General features: G+C 38.9%; 1 protein-coding gene across 1 annotated transcript in view; it reads right to left on the bottom strand.

Annotated features, from left to right (window-relative positions):
- The window catches only part of USP24 (ubiquitin specific peptidase 24), a 139,723-nt gene that overhangs the window by 6,225 nt on the left and 110,767 nt on the right, over positions 1 to 22,731 (bottom strand). Inside the window, 14 exon segments of the mRNA XM_012639336.1 lie at positions 1,666 to 1,744; positions 2,914 to 2,980; positions 4,531 to 4,596; positions 5,745 to 5,858; positions 6,750 to 6,871; positions 8,603 to 8,705; positions 10,271 to 10,363; positions 10,777 to 10,893; positions 13,174 to 13,270; positions 16,629 to 16,742; positions 18,290 to 18,393; positions 19,114 to 19,209; positions 20,490 to 20,640; positions 21,509 to 21,650. Of these exon segments, the coding sequence (XP_012494790.1) occupies positions 1,666 to 1,744; positions 2,914 to 2,980; positions 4,531 to 4,596; positions 5,745 to 5,858; positions 6,750 to 6,871; positions 8,603 to 8,705; positions 10,271 to 10,363; positions 10,777 to 10,893; positions 13,174 to 13,270; positions 16,629 to 16,742; positions 18,290 to 18,393; positions 19,114 to 19,209; positions 20,490 to 20,640; positions 21,509 to 21,650 (1,465 nt within the window).

Below are 22,731 nucleotides of genomic sequence, written 5' to 3'. Positions count from 1 at the left end.
TTTTTGTTTGGATAAGTAATACATTCATGTTTTCAACTTCAAAAGGCAGTAGAACAAGGTAAATGTGTAGTGCAGAGTCTCTCAACCACTCAGTTCTATTCCAAGTTAGAAATTAAAAAATGTAACAAAAATCCATAATGAATTGTACATTTAATAATGACCTCTTGATATAATCAAATTAGTCTTTAATTTTAGTGATTTGAATAAAAAAATGAGATTATGGGAAAAACAGTTTTAAAGCATGGTCTTGGAGCCTCCTCTCTCTTTCCATTTTTATTTGGCTACGTAGCAAGCTGTCCTTCACATTTGAAGATAGGACTGAAGGTGATATTGCCACTAATGTGTATGTCAATGGATGTGTGAAGGATGCAGAAGTATGAACACACTGGTGTCTGGACAGAGCATCTGCTGGCTTCAGACATATCACGTGGCCCCAGCACTATTTGGAAATGCCACTCTTAGGCAAATATTTATGATGACCTGCTGCCAATATCAAGGGTCATTACTGAACTCACAATCGTGGTGGGACAACATCCATCTGTGTCCACAATACTATGTTATCTGGGAAATGCATGTTCACGTATTATTTCAATTGGGCTCTAATTTGTATCTGTTTAGGAAGCTCAAATGGAGCAGATCAAGCCCAAGAGATTCCTCATTCTTATTATGGTACAAGTCCAGGGACAGCAATCCTGTGCCTAGGAATCAGCAAAAATCTGGAGCAAAATAAATGAAGCTGTAAAGAAGGCACGGTGCAAGACTCAGTGACGGCAGTGTAGTCTGCTCAAGAACCTTGGGCATTACACTGTCACTCTGATCTATCGTTTGCCCGTGTACTGCACAAGGCAGTTAAACTGGCAAATCACTAAGGTTTCTTCTAACATCAAGAAATTTTGCTTTCCAAATGCCCATCAACAGACAGATGGATAAACAAAATGGGGAATATACATACAATATATTATTGAGTCTTAAAAAAGGAAACTGACACATGCTACAACATGGATGAACCTTGAAGACACAAGGCCAGACACAAAAAGACAAATACTGTATGATTCTACTTATATGAGGTACCCAGTATAGTCAAATTCATGGAGATAGAAATTAGAATGGTGGTTGCCAGGGGCTGGGGGAAGGGAGAAATGGGCAGTTAGTATTTAATAGGTACAGAGTTTCAGTTTTGGAAGATGAAAAAGAGTTCTGGAGATGGATGGCGGTAATGGTGGCACAACAATGTGAATATGCTTAATGCCACTGAACTGTATACTTATAAATGGTTAAAATAGCAAATTTTATGTTATGTATATTTTACCACAATTAAAAATAAAGCACTTTCACTTTAAAGTCAATCGACTTGTGTTCAAGTCTTATCTTAGCTCTATGATTCTGGGCATGTCACTGAAACCACCCATCACATATGACTAATAAGGCCTGGTGGTTTAGCTTTTTTGTTTTTTGGATTCCGTAAGATCTGCTACTCTTTTAATACTCCCTGTTCACATTTTTTTTTAAAGTATCATTTAAATAGGTTTCTATACCTTCCAAGCAAGCATTCTCTGAGTCAGATTCTCTAGGTAACAAAATAAGGGCAGATTTTTTTTTTTTCTGATCGTATTTGACTGGTAATTAAAACAACATTTCCTCTCTGCATTTTAAATCTATACTTACTTTTGAGCAAGGGTTACAAGAAATTTGACACACTGGTAGCAGCGACTGCTATCCACATGATTACTGTGGTGCATCAAAGCTGAAGGAAAAGAAGAGGACATTTTAAGAGTAAAGGACTAAGCTAGAAGTGGGTCCAAGTAATCACAGGTCTCTTGTTCCAAAAACTGACAAACAATTTTGATAAGCAGGTGAGGAACAACTTACCTAAAAAGAGTGGTGCTACCTGACTCAACAGACTCCCCCAAATTCTAATGGGTAGAAACACTACTTTAAATAGGACCAAAACACATACACGGTGGTGAAAGTTTGACTTTCAGAAGAACTGAAAGGAATTAAAATTTACACTGGCTGATTATTCACCCAGAGACTTTTCTACACACCATACTACTGAGAAAAGAGTAGTTATAACACTTTTAGTTCGATAAATGGAAATTTATACTAATTTAGTTCAACAAATATTTCCTGCTCTGTGTTTCAGGGGTTTAAAAATAAATAATACTTGGTCCTGCTCCTAAGGAGTTTATAGTTTTTAGGTTACAGAGAGCCTGGGTACCGCTCTGACTAGAGTACACTGTTCCAAAGGGCTGCCCTGGAAAGCTGTAGCTTCTAAACTTCTTAGCTGAAATCTCCTTTCTGCAATAACAGGAGACCCCAAATTTCCTCTTAATATATAGCAAAATCTAAAATGACTCAGATTAACTGGAAATATAAGTGTGTGGTGGAAGGTGAATAACACTATTTTTAACTAAACTTTTTCTAATAAATAGCTCATTAAAGCCAATGTAGCCTTCTGAAAAAGAAATCCTTGACAGAAAACATCTATGAGTTTACAAGGGAAATCTGGTTACATTCACATCATAGGAAAAAAGACAATCACATCCCATGAGCTGGACAACATCCCGAGTCTGAGGTTTTAGTGTTTTTCCCCCCAGTGGCTGGGGTGTGGAATGAAAGGTCTCCCCCACCAGAGAGCGGCCTTCAGCTCGTAACCGTAACACCTTGACTCTCACCTGAGCTGGGAAAAGGACCTCGAGCCGCACTTTACTGAAGGTGTGAGAGTGTCTAGGGTGGTAAGACCCTTGGGTTTTAATTCTCCCAACTAGAACGAGGGAACCCAGTGGCCCTGACCAGACGTCTAACGTGTCACTGATCTAAGCCAGGGAGAGCAGCAGGAGGCAGAACCGGCCAGAACAATCGGTGATCTACATATTTACTGCAGACATTTGCTCACAGGCCAGGCGTACTTGCCTAGTAATCCATTTTCTGTCTCAAACACAAATTTGACTCGCTCTCCTTGTATGGGATCTTCAATGACCTGTGAAAGGAAGGAAATAAAGGTTGGTGAATGAAAGAAGAACCTTGTGTCATAGCCACTGGTGCCTTCTTTATAATTCAAGAAATTGGTTTCTGACCTAACAAAACCCAATATAAACAAATATTATGTCATCACCATATATCGCAAACATATCTTAAATTTTAAACTAAGAAGAAAAACTATTAAATAATATTTAAAGACCCATTCATTTTCTATCCGTATGTTCTGACCAACTATATCTACAGTTCTCTGTGGATTAGAGGTTTATGCTCTAACTTGTTTACTAAAAATGTGTTGACGTTTTGTTATTATACAGGCTCTAAAAAGTGAAGTGAACGTTTCTGCCATGCTATATAGGGCTGAATGTGGGTCTCACTTGTTACTATATTTCCAGTTCTGAACTGCGCACAGGGTAGTAACTACATGGGTTTTTTGTTGATCAGATGAACTATACACAGTCCTACTCTTGAGAAGCAACAATCTTCCCAAGTTTGTAAAAACACCAAAAGCAGGTAAAGGACCAGAAAAATATGATTTTAACAAATGGTACCCAAGATGTTATTTTTCTTATTCAAAACCCTTTATTGAATGGCCACTCTGTGCCAAGACCTATATTAAGTATTAGGGACCTAAAGGGAACACAGTCCCTCTCTCTAAGAAGCCCCCCACTCTTTAAGGGATACAGTCCCTCCCTCTCTTTAGGGTGAGAGACTAGCTTAGGGTGTCTCTCTCCTTAGCTCATAACCACTGGCCTGCAGGAAAAAGCCCACATGCCTTAGCACGGGTACCCAAAGCTTTTCATGACAAAGCTTGGGCTTTTTCCCCAAGCTCTACTCAGTTCTCCCTCCTTCTTCTAGTCATGCCACTTACTTGCAATTCACCGAGCTCCTCAGGGTTTGGGAGAGAGCACAGGCTCTGGGGCCAGTCTCTTGGCTCGGATCCTGACTCTGCCACACATCTTCGACCTGCCAAGGGTGGCCCTGGGCGAAACACTCCACCTTTCTAAACCTCAGTTTCCAATAATATAGCTGATTATAACTGAATGTTTTTCCTGCTTTTCATATTTCCAAAATTGGAAAGCATCCTATGATCGATTACATTTCAGTTTCCTGACTCTTAAAAATATTTTTAGTAGCACATATACAATCAGTTGTGTCTAAGATTTGATAAACTGTAAAGCCAGCAACTTACCTCTGTGGGTAATCATGAGGTTTACACAGGGCAACATTTGTGCTTAGCACGGTGCCTTACCTGTTGTAAGGCCTCAGTAAGGGTTACCCATCTCCGCTACTCCCCTTTGCTCTGTGCACTGTAACCGCCGTGTACCTGTCCAGCTCCCGCACGTAACCGAGTTCAAAGAGGTAGAGCTTGGTAACTGCTCACCTCTAAATCAGTAATGCATGAAGCACATGACTGACAGGAATAGGGCTTGATAAATGCAGACCAAATGAAGGGGAAAAACAATAAAAGGACATACAAGTTTTTATTTACAAATACATGCTGACTAATAAATACCTAAATACAAGCGAATCAGAACATTTATGACTTACCAATATCTCATGCAGTAGTTGGAATGTATTCTTTAACTCATGGGGTGGAGCCGTTTCTAGCTGGTTCTGAAATATTTTTTAAAAGTATAAAAATTTCAGTGAATGCGCATTGGAGTGGCAATCAACGCACTGGAACCAAGTACTAGTTCTACCACTAACTGGACCCTGGGCCAGTCAGTTCCCCTCTCTGGGCCTCAGTTTCCCCAAGTGCTAAATCTGGGAACTAAAATAAACAACCTCTAAGGTCCTTCCAGCTGTAACACTCTGTGATACTTTACTATTAAATTAGGAAGGAGGAGAGAGGATGAAGGGAAAGGGGAGAGGGTAAGTCACTAAACAGACCTGAATTTATGTATGTATATATCCTATTTTGTTTTCCAGAATATGATGGTATAGCTACGAGAATGCTCTGAGGTAAGTATGCTACGAGTGAAGTATATAAAAAAGTCAGCTTATGAAACAGAACAATCTGCCACGATACACTAAGTGAAGAAAGCAAGGTTCATAAAACTCATGTTTCTTTGGACAATTTAATAAATTCATACATATATAAGGGTAGAAAAGGATACTGTGTTATAATATCCTACTCCCAAGGTGTCAGGTGCTCACTAAATCCTCACAACCGGTGAAGTCAGTCACATTTCTTCCCATTTTGCAGAGGAGGAAACTGCCCCAGGTCATATAGTTAATAAATAGCAAAGACAGGAACTTAATCATTTCTGATATAGGTCTGTACAAAAAAGGCTGAGGGCAAAACACATGGTAGTAAGAGCCTAAAGACATAATCCACTAACAACCTGCTTCTTGTCAACATCACTGTTGTAAATACTGGTGCAGGCAGGAAGATATGTAGAAATTCTGTGGGCAGAAACTGGTATGTGTAGTGTAAATTCACACCAAGAAGCCTGGAAGGAAACATGCCAACGTGATGGTACTGGCCCTTGGGGTAGGGGGAGGGGAGGGGACAAGGAGGACTGGTGGTGGTCAAAGAAGACTTTAGCCTCATTTGTATGCTTAAATTTTTCACAAAGAGAATGTAGTAGTATATTATCTATGTAATTAAAAACTAATAAAAATAAGCCTAGACTATTTTTATGATTAGAAAAAACAATTTAGGCTACTAAAAGCAGCATACTGCCTGGAGCAAAGGAATCCTCTTCTGGAGCCTCAACCAACGGCCATCTGGCTACTGCTAGGTTTAACTCACGTCCTACCTTAATAAAATGCAGCATAGTGAAAGAAAAATGCTCATTGCAGAAGCAGCAGTACACGACCATCTCCATGAGCGCCAGGAGTGAGCCCGTCAGCTCTCGCAGAGCAAACATCACCTGGTGGGAGGAAGTAACAGAGGTAAGCTCTTCTTATACCACAGTTAACAACGAATCTGCTGTTCCTGACTTTAATGAAATTTACTCAGAATTAAGATGATCAACACTGAATCAAAACAGGGTTTCTTAACTAGAAGTCTACAGATAGATTTCAAGGTATCTGAGCCTGTCTGAAAATTTACACAATTTTGTGCAAGTGTACACTTTTGTTCGGGAGAGAGTGAGTCACTCTCATCAGATTTTCAAAGGCAAATGCTCTCTCCTCAAATTAATCACTGATGGATCCAAAAAATAATATTAATCTAAAAAAAAAAAGAGAGAGACAGAGAGAGAGAGAGAGAGATGTAGCACAGCACTGTTGCTGTGATTTTAAAAACCAGAATGCATACTAATCATGGACTCACATGTGTATAAATCAGGTCGTGTAAGAAGAGTTGGAAGATTAAGTCCGCAGGAGAGGCATCTCTGGGTGGAAGAGGCGGCTCGGATGGGGCAGCCCAATTCCAAACACCCGAGGTTCCGAGTTATAGCATTCCAGGACCAGGGATACACAAGAGATGGAGGGGGAAGCCCTCTCTGACAAACTGCATGATTCTGATTGGTGAAGCGCTATCTACTTCCCTGGGGCATGGGAGGGTGGCTGGCTGGGCTGGGCCTAGAGGGCCACTTCTTGGCAGAAAAGAGGACTAATATATTCTCTTCTACTAATTATTTATTTTTGACTTATACACAGGAAGAAAAATCAGTTTGAAAGAATTATTTCTTCTCTTAACAATACTCCTCTTCATCAGAGCAATATGCAAAATGTAACTAAAAAAAAAGGCGCTTTTCCTTAAATAGGAGAAATAACTAAAATAAAAAGAAAATGGCTTTAGAGTAACAAGTACATACCTCTAACAGGTAAGGTTTCCCCTCAGACAGAAACAGCAAGGCTTCCACTTCCTCATGCAGGGGCAGCAGAGGGCTCGAGGGAGCAACGCTAACAGGTGGTCGTTGTTTAAATATGCCAGGAGCTTTAGGAGATCAAAGAAGCAAAGCACAAAACAAAATCTGTCTCACTTGGTGTTATTCCACAAAACAGACAGGCATAAGGTAACGTGACTCTCTCAAGATTCACACACAATTGCTCAGAACTTACAAGCTGGTCCCTCACGGTCTAGCATAGCAGGGAAGCCAGTCATGCAGATGAGAGAAAACGTTTGCCCACCTCCTTCAGTGTATGCCTACAGTGTAGCTGTGGACTCCCAGTAACTCCACTCAAGATAATCTTTCAAAAAGGTAAAATGTAGATAGTATACGAAAAAGTGCCCAAGGCTGCCACTGAAGATACAGTGGATAAGACACTTTTGTTCCTCAAGCAACTGTCCTCAAATAATGGCCAATACCACCTGTGCTAAGTAAAATCAATCCATATGGAAGCGGTCACCTCATTTGCTAGAAAAACAAGAATGCATACTTTAATTTTCTTTTATAAAACAGTGTGAACTCATGAAATGAGGTAGCTTTGTCTTTCTAGATGAAAGAGTCAGAGTTTAGTAAGCGAACTCTACTTACAACCATGTCCTTGTGTTCCTCCAGCATCCCTTTAGAGAATCAATAAGCATTTCTCTCTCAGAATCACGGCCTGTGATACTTATCCCATGTCCTGCCTTTAGATCTTCCTAGCCAGGGGACACTAAAGCACCACCTACCGCAGCCCCAGGGGTCAGAGTTTGCATTCATATCCTGGCTGCTCTGCCACCAACTAGCGTGGAGACCTGTGAAGTGACTAAACCTCTCCGTATCTTAGTTTCTTTGCCCATAGAAGCGGATAATACCCTCACAGGTTTGCTGTGGGGATTAAACACAATACATTTAAAGCACCATGTAAGGCACAGCACACAGAAAACACTGAATACATTTCAGCTGCTTTGTGTTATTACTATTGTTGTTACTGTCATGACAAGGCCTAGAAGCAGTATAAAAACACAGTACACACATAGGTTAGGATTTTGGATAATCATATAGGACAACTTGTGCCTCTGTTATACTAAATGATGACTATGCTATTGGTTCTGGGTGACAAAATAGGAAATGCTACCAACTATACCTTATATTCAAATATATTTGAATGACATAATTTACGTTTGAATCCCCTTTGGTTTTACAAAGTACTTCAACATTTTATCTCATTAATCCTTATTACACCTGGGGAATTATGTTTTTTTTTGTTTTTACAGTAGAAATGGCCTTTATTGGTTGCAACGCGAAGTGTAAGAGGAGGGGATAGGATAGCACAGCTTCCGCTCCTGGGGCAGCGTCCGTAGTCACACTTACCCTGCTGCTGCCCTCCGGGAATTATGTTTTTAATATTTTTATTTTGTATTAAGGATTGGTAAAGTCAGGTGGCTTGGTCAAAGTTCACACAGGTAGGAGACTCCAAGCCACACCTTGGCTGATTTTCCCACTATATTAATTATTCAAATTTTGGTGATGAATGAACTCTCAATTAGCCTTTAATCCTAGTATTTTTAAAAAATACTCATATATCCTCCCACCTCCCCAAATAAATGATTGACTCACTTTCTCCTGTGATAAGGTGAAGCTTAACATGATTTAAAACAGAAAGTTTAAGTGCTCCTCAATTATCAAATAGTCAAATGAGAAACAGGTAATATCCATTTAATTGCTAACGTTATTACTCTCCACGCTCGACAAATTCAATCTCTTCCTTTTTCTGTTGTATTTAAGCTGTTAAAGCTTACCAACGTTCCTTTGGGAAGAGACATCTGAATGCAAAACAAGTAATGCCACTGTATTGTGAAGATTCCCAAATTCTCGTGCTTGTGCTGAACTCCATCGACGTATCTGTCATCAGAGAAGACAAAGTGGACATTATTGTTGTGGTTAGAAATAACACAAAATGGGAGAAGATGTGCTGGTTCATGATATTCTGGGCCTCAATTATTTCTCAATGCTTGATAGTAGAAGAGGTCAAAGTACAAAAAGGTCACAGGTTTTAAGCCAGCTCAAAAGGGTTTTCCCCCTAGACATATTAACTCATATTCTAAAACCAATCCATTCATGTTTTCACCTTTGGTACTGAATGCTTAGGATGTGTCAGGTAATCTTCCTGTGCCTCAGTATACCAGGAGAACCCCTGAGGCTGGAGGTCTGGCCCTGCCTGTGCCATTCACTGGGCTGTATAAATGTGGGCACGCTCTCTACCCGAACACCACCTGACCTCTTCATATAACGGCCAAGATAAGGCTATCTGTTCTACTTTGTGATTTTGAGGACCAAATAAAATATTACAAGTGAAAATGTTTTCAAATGTTTGCTCTATAAATGCAAAATAATATTGATAATATGTGCAGCTGAATTACAGTAAATCTAAATCAATCGCGAGTGTCAGCGGAGTCCCAGATGGGAAAGAGCTAATAGAGGAAAAGGAATATTATAAATCTCAATACTGTGTCAACACCCAGAGCATGTTACAGTGTCAGTACTTGGTTTTTAATACTAAAGAGGAAGCTGAGAGGCCCAAGTGGCAAGTCTGCCTCCCTTAACAAAGGAAGGAAAATTGCTCATGTGATGTATTACATACAGGGGAAGGCTCTGGCTTTGAAATCAGCACAGCTGGGTCTGAATACCGGATCCACCTGTATGTTAGCTTTGTGACCTTTAACAAGTTACTTAACACCTCTGTGTTTTAATTCTTGCCGAAGAATGGGGATGAAATTGCCTAATTTTTACTGAATTGTGACTATCAAAAGTATACCACCACAAAGTGACCAGTTGTATTTGGTACATATAAGTGCTCCATAAACAGTACTTATTACTGCATGTTAACGTTTTATGCATTTTAAATTTGTCAAACAAAAGAAATGTAACAGATGGGAGGGACACATCAATATAGGAACTTCAAACAGAAGAGTCATTTTTGGATATATCCAACCCTACTATTACAAAACAACTTTCCTTTCATTTGAATAATACTATATGTGCAACATCATTCAGTTTGTAACAGTACTTTACATTTGAATTCTGGCTGTTTTATCAGCATTGGACTTAAAACAACCTGTTACTATCAAAATAGCCTTGTTCACAGCCCCAGAGAGGAAGCAGAGGACCCCAATACCACCTGTTCCTTGAAGGCTTGTGAAATTTCCCATCAGAATCCATCTTTCCCTCCTGTGACACTCACACTTCACATTTTGACTGATATTCTAAGTAGTCATTTCCATGGGTTATGACACTAAATTCCATGAAGAAGTTGTAAAAATAACTGAACTCCAAAGAATTTTAAAGTCTATGTGCACTAGTACCTGGACTCTTATGAAATTAAAAATATTTATCACCTACAAAGAGAAACAAAGTGGCAACAAAACCCACGACCGTTCTACCAGGAATATCAAAGTGAGCAGTGTTACCTGACTGTTTTGCCGACCAGCCCCGAGGAGAAAGCTGATCATGTGTCGCAGAGCTGAATGCCTCAGAAGAAGGTCCCCAGCCCTGATACCTTGCTGTCACAAAATATCGAGAATGAAAAATTATATTCCTATCCAGACAAAAATCTGTTTTAAAAACACAGCTAAATGAGATGTTTTAAGGAGTCAACGTATTTTTAAATGCTATAATTTACATACAGAAAGTACTTGTTAAAATCTAACTAAAAAACTCTTGAGCCTCACATTGCTTCACAATGGCTACTGAACAACTAACACTGCTTTTAATGAAAAGTATTCTACTGCTATCAATGAGTATCTATACCTACCTGTATCAGAATTCTAGCAAGTAATACAATTCAAATTAAGATTTTTAAGAAGAAATTCTCATAAAACCATACCATGTAGTCTAAAATTTTTCCATGTATAAAATTTCTTTAGACTATAAATCTGCTGTATTAGGAAAAGATATTACAAAAAAGATAACTTACCTTTTGTACAAAAGTGTTGAACAGGAAAAAGTACTGAGCACAGTTTTTACAATTTTCTGGGACATCTTTATCCAACAGAGCAAGTAGTACCTCCAGTAACTGATGAAGGCTTTTTAACTGGTTAGAGAAAAGATAAAATTACATAAAGAAAAAGAATACAAGACAGACATTTGTAACAGGATTAATTTGAAGTAAACTGCCATAAGAACAAAAGGAAAGTCTGACTGATACAATCCAGTCTCAAGATTCAGAGGGACTTATGCTTTGGAGAGCAAAACCAGAATCCTCAGTTCTACCTTCCAGGGAAAGACTGGAGCTGGCAGCGGTAATTACAAGGAAAGCCTAGTTTCCTAGATTTCAGAGTCAAAGGCATGATTCTACTAACAGTCACATTTTCTCCAGAGCCAATTTCTGTCTCAAAAAAAGGCGGGGTGTGGGGGAGACATGTTCCTGAATCCCGCCCTCCACTATGCTGCTTCTTCACATAATCACAGATGCAAAGAATAAAAAACACAGACACAGGCATAGGGGCTAGAAACCAAGCCGATGGAGCAGATGGAGAGCAACAGCCTGACAGAATGACAACGGTGATATCCACTTAGCCGTGAACTTACTTGAGAGCCCGCTGACGCCTCATGGAAAGCTTTGAAAAACATTTTATTTGTTTAGAAACCGTTTTGGTTATGACATTGCTTCTTCTTTCCCTCCCACCCCAACTGTTTTTGGACAAGTCCCTAGAAATCCATCTGTGATCTGAAAATTAAGACCAGGCTTACTTACTATTCTTATTAGTTCATTTCCTCTGAAGATGGTATTCATACTTTTGAAATATTCCCATCCATCCTGTCACACCCATCATAAATACAGTAAAAATTTAGCGTTTATATAGCACTTCATTTTCAAAGTACTTTACAATATGGGGGAGTGGCAAGAGGCACCGTTTCCATTGTGGAGGAGAAATAGACATGAAAACACATCAGCTGGATATCAGACAGATGCTGAGCAAATGGCTTCCACGCTTACATCCTCCATGCCTTCCCTCTCTACCCGTGTCCTGCCTTTAGAGGCTGGTGGGTGATACGCTACGGCCTGACTCTAGCTGTTGGGGGACTGCACTAACACTGCCTTTATCCTTTGTTTGAGCTGGTACATGGGAGGAAGGAGGAGCGTGAGATGGTCCTTATGTTAAGGATTCATGATACAGCTTAGGAAATTTCTACAGGGGGTGAAGCAATGTTATTGAAACTGTCCTAGGCAGCTCCCAGTGACCTATTTTATATATTCTGCATCCAGGTAAGGTTTTGTTTAAAAAATGGCTCGGCTATTTAAGCTGATCAAAAACCACTGTCTTAGAGTAAACCTCAACTTCCTAATAATTCCTGGAATCGAGAGATAGTCTTTTTCTAAGACCTTCCTAAAGAGCATATTTGATGACCTTATTTGAGGAACTAAGTGCTTGGGTGCCAGGCACTGTAGCTGGATCAACATCCTCCTTAAAGGACTTGTTCAAGGTTGCATAGCAAAGCCTGCATCTGAATTTGAAGCAGCAATTCCTAAAATTTGCATTTAGTTTATTGAGACACACTGCCTTCAGCCAATGTTTATAAGGAGCCAATTTGTTCTGAAAACAACATTTTTCAAAGTTTTCCATGTAGTGTCAGCTGTTTGAAACAGCAAACTTGGGAAGTAACTGCTGTATTTGCTAGGACTTAATAACAGATTGAATAATCAGATTTACACTGTATGTCATTTATTTCCCTAAGACTTAAAATCTTTGGGGATTGAGGATGGTAATGAACACCAAGGTTTGTTTTGCCACGTGTATATGTGGAGCTGTGAACCAGAAAATATGTTGCAGAAAATAAGGCCAGAAGAAATTCAGAGAAACAGGAACAAAGATTAGGAAATAACGGAGACCCATGAAGGGACCATTCATTTTTTGGCCAATGCCCCTGGATGAACGGCACTATTTGGTTTGGTTGCCATCTGCAGGTTTAGATCAGGAAAATAGCTTCTGAGCAAAGAGACAAAGCAGGGGTGGCTCAAGATGTCTGTCGGTCTAGACTAGAATTTCTAGACCCACGTTGGTCTCAGTTCAGAGAGATCTAATATAAATTCTTGAGAAAGGACTCCAAAAAGGGAGTGTTCTAGAAAGAAAATCCTGAAGCAAACCAAAGCAGAGCTAAATTCCTAGCCTATCCTGGTTTCTGGGACATGAGGAGGAAGGGACAGAATGACTTCTACCCTGGCGTGTACCAGAAAGTCAGTTCATAGAAGGTGCATTTCATGTGGCAAAATTACCAGACTCCAATCCTAGGCTCTCTTTCTTATTACCTGCAATTTAAAACATTTGGTAAAAACAGAATATATAAATAAAAATTTAAATATGAGACCGACCTTATCCTGATAGAACAAGGCACTGTCTAGGGTTTTCTCCAGAATGGTGGCTACGGCGACTCGTACTTCTCTCACATTGCACTCCAACAAGAAAATCCTGAAAGAGAAATGTGGTGTGAAAAAGCAAGTCAGACTTCTGTAAACCCAACCTTCCCCACACAGGTCCCACCTAATATGCAAGGAACAAAATTACTCAAAGATGTTAATTCAAGACTCCGAGAGCATTAGCACTTGCTCGTGGGCCAAGCAGAGCTTCCTGAGGCACCGCATTCCTGCTCATTCCCTGTAACTGGGAATGCTATGTAGCAGCTGCCTGATTTCAAACAGACACACAGGGCAATGCTCCAAGTCCAGTAAGATTCTAAGTGACAACTAGAAATAAGTTTAAAAAGATAACAAGAACTCCCACAACATCTAGCTCTAGAGGCTTCATCCGATTTGGGTACAATTCTTTTGGGAAGACAACCTACAGGGGTGCCGCACGTTTCCTCTCACAGCACGTCAGGGGCATCAAGAGGATGCAAGGATCCAGAATACGGGGAGCTCAACAGGGCAAATGGCCAGTCTCTTCCCAGGATAAATGGCTCAAAAAAAGGCGGGTAGTGGGTTAAAGGAACTACTGAATATTGAACACTGAAGGAGTCTTAAGAGACATATAAACCAAGGGCAATGTGTGGACCTCGGTGGATCCCAATTTGTACAAATTTAATGGTAAAATGACATTTCTGAGACATCTGGGGGAAATCTGAACATGGACTAAGTATAAGATGATATGAAGGAATTATCAATTTTGTTTGGTGTGATAATGGTAAAGTGTGTATTTTTTTAAACTTTAATCTGTTAGAGATACATGTTGAAAATTTATAGTGAAATTAGTTGCCTGCAATTTACTTTAAAATACTTCAGAGGGAAAGAAGAGCATGCATGTGAGTGTGTGTGTGAGACAGGTAAAACAAGACTAGCAAAATACCGACAACCTGAGCTGGGGAACACGTACAGGAGAGGGTCCCTTTTGTTTACTTCCGTGTATGTTTAACACTTTCCACAATGAAGGTTCCTAAAAGATGTTAAGTATCTTCATGTTAGGAGTCTGAATTCTTTGGATCAATTTGTAAGCAATATTAAAGATTTAATTTTTTACAATTATAATTGCATTTTTAAAATTGTCTAAAAAAAGGACTATACTGAGGGGCTGATCTAAAATACAGTATCTTCTTCACATTTACAGTTACTAAAATATTAGTGCAGTATATATATTTTTAGTTGTAATAATGACAATCTAAGATATCTTAAAGGTTCTAAAGAAATAAGTGATTAGAGAAAAAAGATTAATTCTTCAAACATGTGAAATTATAGCAATTGATAGTGATGAGTGACTGGTCTTCATAAAGAAAGAACAAACTATAATAAACTCTATCAGGAAGAATTTAGATGAATTCACTGGGATTCTTGACCATTAGGAATACTAAGAAATCAAAACATTTTCCCAAAGGAAGTTACAGAATTTCTCTGGAGATATTTAAAAGCAAGCCTCCTTGGATATAGGGAATGAACAAAACATATGCTATGTTCCTTCCAAATGGATGATGATTCTATGACACTCTAATGCCTAGCATAATACTTGGGAGTCCTACTGGGAAAAGATTTTGGAAATGAACTGGAAAAATGGGTGAAAGGTCATCTCTAATGCAAACTCTAAAGGGACAGGCATACAACACTTCGAAGAAATGTTTATTACTTCTCTCTTCATGAATACAAAGATAAATGGATATGTGCATGCACGCACAAATAAATATCTGAGTGTTTACTATTTACCAGGCTCTTTGCAAACCAGAGGGGACCAAACAGACTCAGCTTCTGCCCTCAAGAGGATGGAGTTCAGTGGAGGAGATGCACAAGTAAACCTCCTTTGGACGGGGTGACTGGGAACAGCCTCTCAGAATAAGTGATGTTTAAGCTGACATCTGGAGAAGGTGCTCACTAGGAAACAGGGGAGGGGACAGTGTTCCAGATAGAAGGAACAACAGGTGCCAGGATCTTTAGGCAGGAAAACAAGCCTGGCACATTCAAGGAACCAGCAAGCCAGGATGGCTCCAGCCAGGTAAGCGAGGAGGAAGCGAGACAGCGTGAGTCTGGAAGGACAAAGGCCAGATCACGTAAGGCTCTGTGGGTTATGGTAAAGATTTTGTATTTTACTATGAGTGCAACAGGGATCCACTGAAGAACTCTAAGTGACGCGACCTAATTTGTTTAAAAAAAAAAACCACTTCTGTTGCTGAAAGAGAGACTGGAGGAAAAAGTGGAGACGTGAAGTCGGCAAGTAAACATCTGGAGCTCAGACCCAGAGATGAGGGGAGAAGACCAGGGGTTTGATCAGATCTCTGACTCACCACCAGACTGTGACTGTCTCGTGGGAAGGGACTCGCATTTCCGAATTCCCTGTGTGTTCGTTTTAAGTTGAAAGATACCAGAGCATATATGTATGCTGACAGAAGTAACCTGATAGAAAAGTCTACAAGGTAATCATGGAGGAATAAGAGTGAGATAATTAAAGGGCCAACTTCCTGGAGAAAGTCTGCATGTGTAGAGAGACTCATTTCGAGAGAAGAGGGGACACTTTCCTCCGTAACAACAGGAGGAAAGGGCAAGATGGGACCAGACTCTGGTAGGTACGTGGACCCTGGGCTGGGGGCCGGGGGTACCCATTTATTAATCTGTACCTATCTCAGGGAAGTCTGAGGCCAGGTCACTTGGGTGAGCTGACATGGGAGGTCTGAGGGGTGAGGAGAAGGTATGGCTGACGCAGAGTGAAGGGAGAGCTTGCTGGGGAGAAAGGAGACAAAACGCTGAAAATCAAGGCAGTGCTCACTGGGCCTCCCGGAAGAATGCTGAACGCCCCAAGGATAAGAGAAGCTGACTTGGTGAGGATGACTGGAAGTAAGGCGTAAACATTCACGGTGATTGGGGTATTTTGAATTTTTACCAGAGAAGGCAATTTTTTTAATGATAGGTACATAGGTAAATATACTATCATAGCTAATATACTATCAGTAGATTAGTGAAAAATAATTTTTTAGCCAGAATCCAAACATAGGTGACATTGTGAACTGTGCAGTAACCTCTTGCCACCACACTGTGAGTCCCTATGGGAAGGGACTGGCATTCCTGACTCCCCTGAGCCACGGCTGGGGTCTAGGCCCTGCCTGTGAGCGCCCAGTGGGTGAGCTGCCTCGCATGTTCTTGCAACCACTGAACGTGTGCCCAAGTCTAGTGCAACAGAGATGATTTCTGAGTGACCTGAATAATTTCCTCTTGACTTCACAGAAGAGAGTTTAAAATTGACTCTGATCAGAAAAACAGTTTTAAGTTGAAATAAAAATGGCTATAAGAAACTCCTGGTCTAAATCATTGGCAGAGACACAAATTTCTCTTACTTAAAAGACCCTGACACTTACTTTATCAATTCTCGTCCTTCAGAACTAATAAAATATTCAACTAGCCACTGACAAGCGTCGAAACTTTTTGAAAGTAATGCTTCAATAGTAGCAATCCATTCTTCAGTGTCAGCCCTTTAAAAAAAGCAGACAGCAATGTTAGGAGTATGGCCTAGCAAATGACTCCATGGAGTGCCACTGCTATCCATCCACCCACCCAGCCACCCATCCATCCATCCATCCAGGGTGCGTGCGGTGGAGGGGTAAGACATACTCAGCGACTGCCCATTAACGTGGCTCAGTGCACCCCAGAAGCCAATATTTTGCATTCTTCTGTTACCTGTGGTATGAATCGTCCTCCCCTCTCCTGACAAAAACGTGAAGAAGCTTAGTCTTAGATTTTAACTCTTATCTTCTGTATTTGCATCAAACAACTTCAATCGGAAAAAAGGCCTGACCTGTAGCATTTTGTTTTGCTCAATTAATTTACATTCACAAAATGCCCACTTTCAGAATAGCTTACACTGACATTTTTATACTTTATCACAATAATCATTTATATCCTACTTTACTGAATAAAAATATTCAGGCAGAAAAAAAGGTATAATGACTATAATACCCATAATGCCACACCACTTCCCTTAAGTCCCCCAGTGCTCAGCATGGTGAAGCATAAACAAAATGGAAACAGTGTGCAATGTGTAAATAGCATGGGCAAATTTCACAAAGTAACCAACTAAATTTCCTTAGCTAATCCTACTCCAGGTATTAAAAGAAGGGAACACATTATTTCTTCTTTTCAAATACTAAAGACTGAAACCAGTTAATATATCTTCGATTATCACACATAAAAATGAAGTTGACATTATATTTGTTTTCTTCTCAAGAGCATCTTAACTGCAAAATCTGTCCCAAATCTCTTCATTCTTGTAGGAGCTCAACAATTTTCTAACTCTAACTAGTCTCTGCACCCAGAGTCTCCCCTCACTCTAGGTATATTCTACAAACCACTGCTCAACGACTCTGCATCTATTACATTTATTCGCAGAACAACTACTTAGCCAGAACCTATAATGTGTCAGGCACCTTCCCAGGTGCTGAAGATAAAAACCAATAATGAGTCAAATGTAGTCGATGTCTAGAGTTTCTAAGACATCACTCTGAACATACTTCCCTGTTCAAAAACCTTCATTGATCTCACATGAAAAACCCCAAACTCCCTGCTCTGGCATTCAGGGCACTAAGTGAGTTCCAAACCCAACATTTGGTCTCAGCTCAAATGAGTCCCTTACGTGTACTAGTACAACACAACTAGTCGTTCTTGGTTCCTTAGGCAAGTCTCATCTGTTACTCAGGTTCTTCCCTCTGCTTAGGATTATTCCTCTGTGTTTCTCCATTCCTGCCTTTCAGAATCCTCTGAGAACATCAATGTCTTTAAAGCCTGCCCTGATCTCCACATCTGGATACAATTTTGCCCACTTCCCAAAGACATGCAGACTTTATGCATCACAGGTATTTCTCTATCCTTGCCATTAGATTAGCCGTCTCTAAAGATAATGTCTTAGTCACCTGAGAAAATTAGGAAGCTGCTTTCACAGTATTTTGGAATTATAAATTCAACTTTAATTGAATTAACCAGTGTCTCTTGTCACAACAGACTATCAAAATATATCACTTCTCACCTGAGTTTTTTCTTTGTCCGTAGGTAAGTTTGAAAAAGGAATTGAATAGCAAGCTGTAAGCTCACCTTTGCCATGCAGGGATAATACGGGTGCTTTAATTTAGTCTAGGAGACAGGGAGAAAAAAAAGGATATTTTTCACAGAAGTTTTATAGATTATTATATATTGTTATGAAATGAAAAATGATACATGACAAAGTTAAATATTAAGAAGAAAAATCTAACCAGTTCATTATGAAAAAATTTCCATTTACATTTTTTAAAAGGCTAAGAGAAGACATCCTCTTCATTTCTATTATGAAATCATCTCAAAATACAGCCTTTAGACCATGGGATGTGTTAAGAAATCAAGAGACCAAGAACATTTTTTTCCCTTATTGGCAAATTATAATCCAAAATATAAGTACCATTATATAATTATAATGGTACTCAAGTAAAAAAAGTACTTGAAGTCAATCTTGAGTCTACTAATATCTGATTACAAATTAAGAACAATTAATCTCCACAAAGCCCTGTATCCATTGACATGATCTCACAGCTACTCAACCTCATAGCTACTCTTAGATTCTTCATAAAAATGTAAACAAGGGCACTTAAAGCCAGTATGTGGAAACCCACACCCACTCACTATCTACATTATACATTCTGAATGCTGCCTGCGGTTTAGTATCACCCAGTAAGGGCACATTTATGGGAGACTTCTTCTGTATCTAATCTGAAGGCTAACAAGTGAGAGCGAGGATGAGTCATTGAATGCTTTAGCTAAAAGATATTTAACTTGTAATCCTTCCTTATTTCTTTACTAACAGTCCCACTAGCTACTTACAGCATTCAATGAAGCTAAAGACAAAACAAAACTGAAGTAATCACTACTGTACACATCTCTGTTCTTCATAAACTTGAGGTTCTCATCTCTCACCATCTACAAAAGAAAATTAGCAATTAATAAAGAAACAAGGTGAAATATTCAATACATGGAGGACATGTTCAGTGATATAATTAGGTAAATAGGGTTTATAATTCCCTTTTTTAACACATTGCCACACTAGAAAAAAATTTTTTCCTTGGGGCCATGGTGTTTTATAGTAACAATAAAATAAAAACTTTGAAAACAAAATGATCCTTTCTAATTTAATGAAAAACAAAATTTATTGACTTCTCATTTAATCCACGTTTTTAGAATTGATTTGTCAATATTAATTATAACAATAAGAACATCAACAAGTAAGATTTTCACGAATGAAGTGTAGGGTTTTGTCCAGGTTTTACTTCATGAGGCCCTGGGCTCAAAACTAGCATGAGTTAAATACAACTCACAGGGCAGTTAACATGTTAAACTTCGAACTTTTAAAAAAGGAGAGAGAAAAACCTTCCTTCCAAATATAAGATGCTATAAAAAAGATTATTTATTAAACCAAACCATTTGAAATTCAGGAAAATCACCATGTGAAGGACAAGTGAATTCTAACCTGATATTTTGGGTAGAAAGGGAAAACAGGGTTTTCCCAAGTACAACCAACTCCATGCTTCCCTTGTATCAGGTGGCTTAATTCTCTCTCTTCCTTAATGGAAGACTACATACTTTTCTTAAAGTCTCTGCTTCTAACCACTTAGCTTTTGATTATTTAGTATATAAAGTTGGGACTGGGTAGATAGTTCTGGATTTAAACCCTTGCTGTTTGACACTGGCAGGTCATTTCTCCTTATCTGAACCTCAGTTTTTCCATCTAAAAAATGGGAATAAAACCTGCTACTCCAAGAGTCTTTTAAAAACTAGAGATTTGTTTAAAGCATGAAGCACAAAGTAGGTATTCAATAAATAATGGTCATCACTGACATATTAGTCTTAGGTTGTGAGCCTTAATTTGTTTTTCTCTCTAGATAAAGTAAGTTTCTTTACTGCCTATTCCCCTCAACTCGGTTTATTTGCCACATCACATGAGCGCACAGCAGGTCAGTGACAGGGCTGGCCAATCCTGAATGTGTATTCATATTTACGTTTTTAGCACTCTGGCACTAGCTATATAGCCAGCTCTGTAGCCTGGCATAAGAAATTCATGAGACAGGGTGGGTATGATAGATGATAGGGCACTAGAGGTACGGCTGATCTGGAAGACCACGGAGGAGTACTTCTGGAACCACAAGATAAATTTTGACATCTACCTTCATTTTCTCCCTTAGGATTTTTTACACGGTTCTTACCTGGTATATTCGAACAGGCATTTTCTCCACAAATAGTCCTTTCTTCTCACCTTTTTTAACCAGCTTGGTTAGAATAGAGAGCCGGTCATTGTTAGGCCTATGGGGCCGAGGAGATGACTGAGGTGAAATTTCTGGTGAAGACGGAGCTGACCTAAGAGACAGAATCAGAAAACTTTGTCGAATATAAATTGGCTATTGGTTTAGTAGTTATTAAAACTTGCCAAACTCATATAAACAGGGTACTAGACTTAAAAACTGTACCCTATAAATACGTACAATTATAAGGTGTCAACTAAAAAATGTTAACACCTTCCAATTAGTCTTGACATTATAAAAGATGAGAAATTATAGGGAAATTTTAACATAAATTTTTACTTAATTGGTATATGGGATTTAACACTGAATACCATAATTTAACAAGCACAAAAGTGATTTCTTCTTGCATATTACTGTGAGGTATCTTTTCCAGCCAGTATAGCCATTAAAAAGCAGTGAAATAAACTGATGTTAGATCCACACATTCAAAATCTTATAACAACAAAGTATTGAACCAAGTTTTCAAATTTAATGAACCATATTTAATCACATTTCTCACATGAAAAAACCAAATTGTATGCTTTCCTGATCCAAAATATTAAAAGGTGAATTCACTGACAACAGGACCTTTAAAAAACAACTTTCTGAGTGCTAGTACAGTACTATGCTTTGGACATAAAGTGTATTCAATAAATGCTGCCAACATTAAAAAAAAAATCTCAATTCTAAATTGGAAAAATCTTAATTCTAGAATGAAATAGCTTATATGCACGTTTCTAAACACAAAATAACTTCTTGCCAAGGAAATAATGACCAGGGAGAAGTAAGAAAGAAAGGGCATTTACTTATTTTCTTTTTGGAACTCTTTTTAGAATTTCTGTCTAGCTTAGCTAATTATCTTTAAATTCCAAATAGTATATTCTCAAAAGATCACGGTATCATCTAGCGAATCACACAGTGAATTATATGGAAGAAACACTTACAGAGAGAGATCCTCAGCTTCCTGCCGTACAACACTGACTCGACTTTTCTTTGGTAATACTGGGGAGTTTTGATCGGATACCCTTTGGTAGAAGAGCATATAGGCATTCCAGTATCTTCGACGTACATCAGTGTACGGGTTTGCTTTATAATAAGATATTAAGAAAGAAGTCTTTGTAAATAAAAAAGTTTTTCTTGTCTTGACAATTGAAAACAAAGGGCCCATAAATCCAGCAAGTAACTATTACTAAATTTTTTGAATGCAAAGTGTAAGTAAAATGTGGGTCTTTTTAGAGTACTGCTTAGAATAGAAGACAGGATACTTCAGTTCTTAAACTAAAATAGATCCTGCACTTAGCAGGTGATATCGGGGCAGGGAGTAAGTGAGCCGTACATACGGTAATGCAGTAAAGACGGTAAACATCCTAGGGAAGTCTTAAGTTCAAGCAAAAAGAAAGCAACATTAGAAAGATGTTCTGTAGCACAGGATGGGATCTTAATTGGCCTCACTTAAGCATTGGCCTCACTTAAGCATTTCTGCAAAGATCGGCCAAATCTAGGTAAATTCTGGCAATGATGTTACATTTAACTCTTAAAGGTTACCACGACAAGAGATGCATGACTATAACAGCATGGTATCAAAATCTAATACAGTGAATCTAATGCAGGTAGACATTTATAAATGCCCCTAGAAGGATTTCAAAATCTGGTTTCAGAAATGCTAAGGTCTCTCCAAAATGGCTTTTTTCAGATGGCAAATTCTGATTGGGTTTTGTGATACGCTTTTCCTCATACTTTTTTTTTTTCTGGGGGTGGAGGTTGTGGAGAGAAAGATTGCATTGCCACACTGCATAATAAATATGGTTGTAAAAGCACAGGTACTAGGAATGTCTTCTCTAATTATTCACACCTTTGTATAACTGGAAAGGAAATTAAAAAATTTTAGTGGACAATTGTTTCTTCTGAAACTATTTTCAAGGTTTAATTTCTTTATTCATTAGTTTCTCTTTGATATTCATTTCACCCTTTTATTCCTCCTCTGCCGCTTACCCCCACAAGGCTATTGTCAGGGATTTTTTAATTTTTGTTTTTATAGAGTTAGGGGGTACAAATGCATTTTTGTTACTTAGATATATTGTGTGGTGCTGAAGTCTGGGCTTTCAGTGTACTCACCACTTGAATAGTGTACATTGTACCCAATAGGTAATTTTTCATCACTGACCCC

This window comes from Propithecus coquereli, unplaced genomic scaffold (assembly GCF_000956105.1).
Source record: "Propithecus coquereli isolate 6110/MARCELLA unplaced genomic scaffold, Pcoq_1.0 Scaffold14, whole genome shotgun sequence".
NCBI classification, from domain to species: Eukaryota; Metazoa; Chordata; class Mammalia; order Primates; family Indriidae; genus Propithecus; species Propithecus coquereli.
Note: the sequence above shows the minus strand (reverse complement) of the source record. Positions and strands in the feature narration are given on the sequence as shown.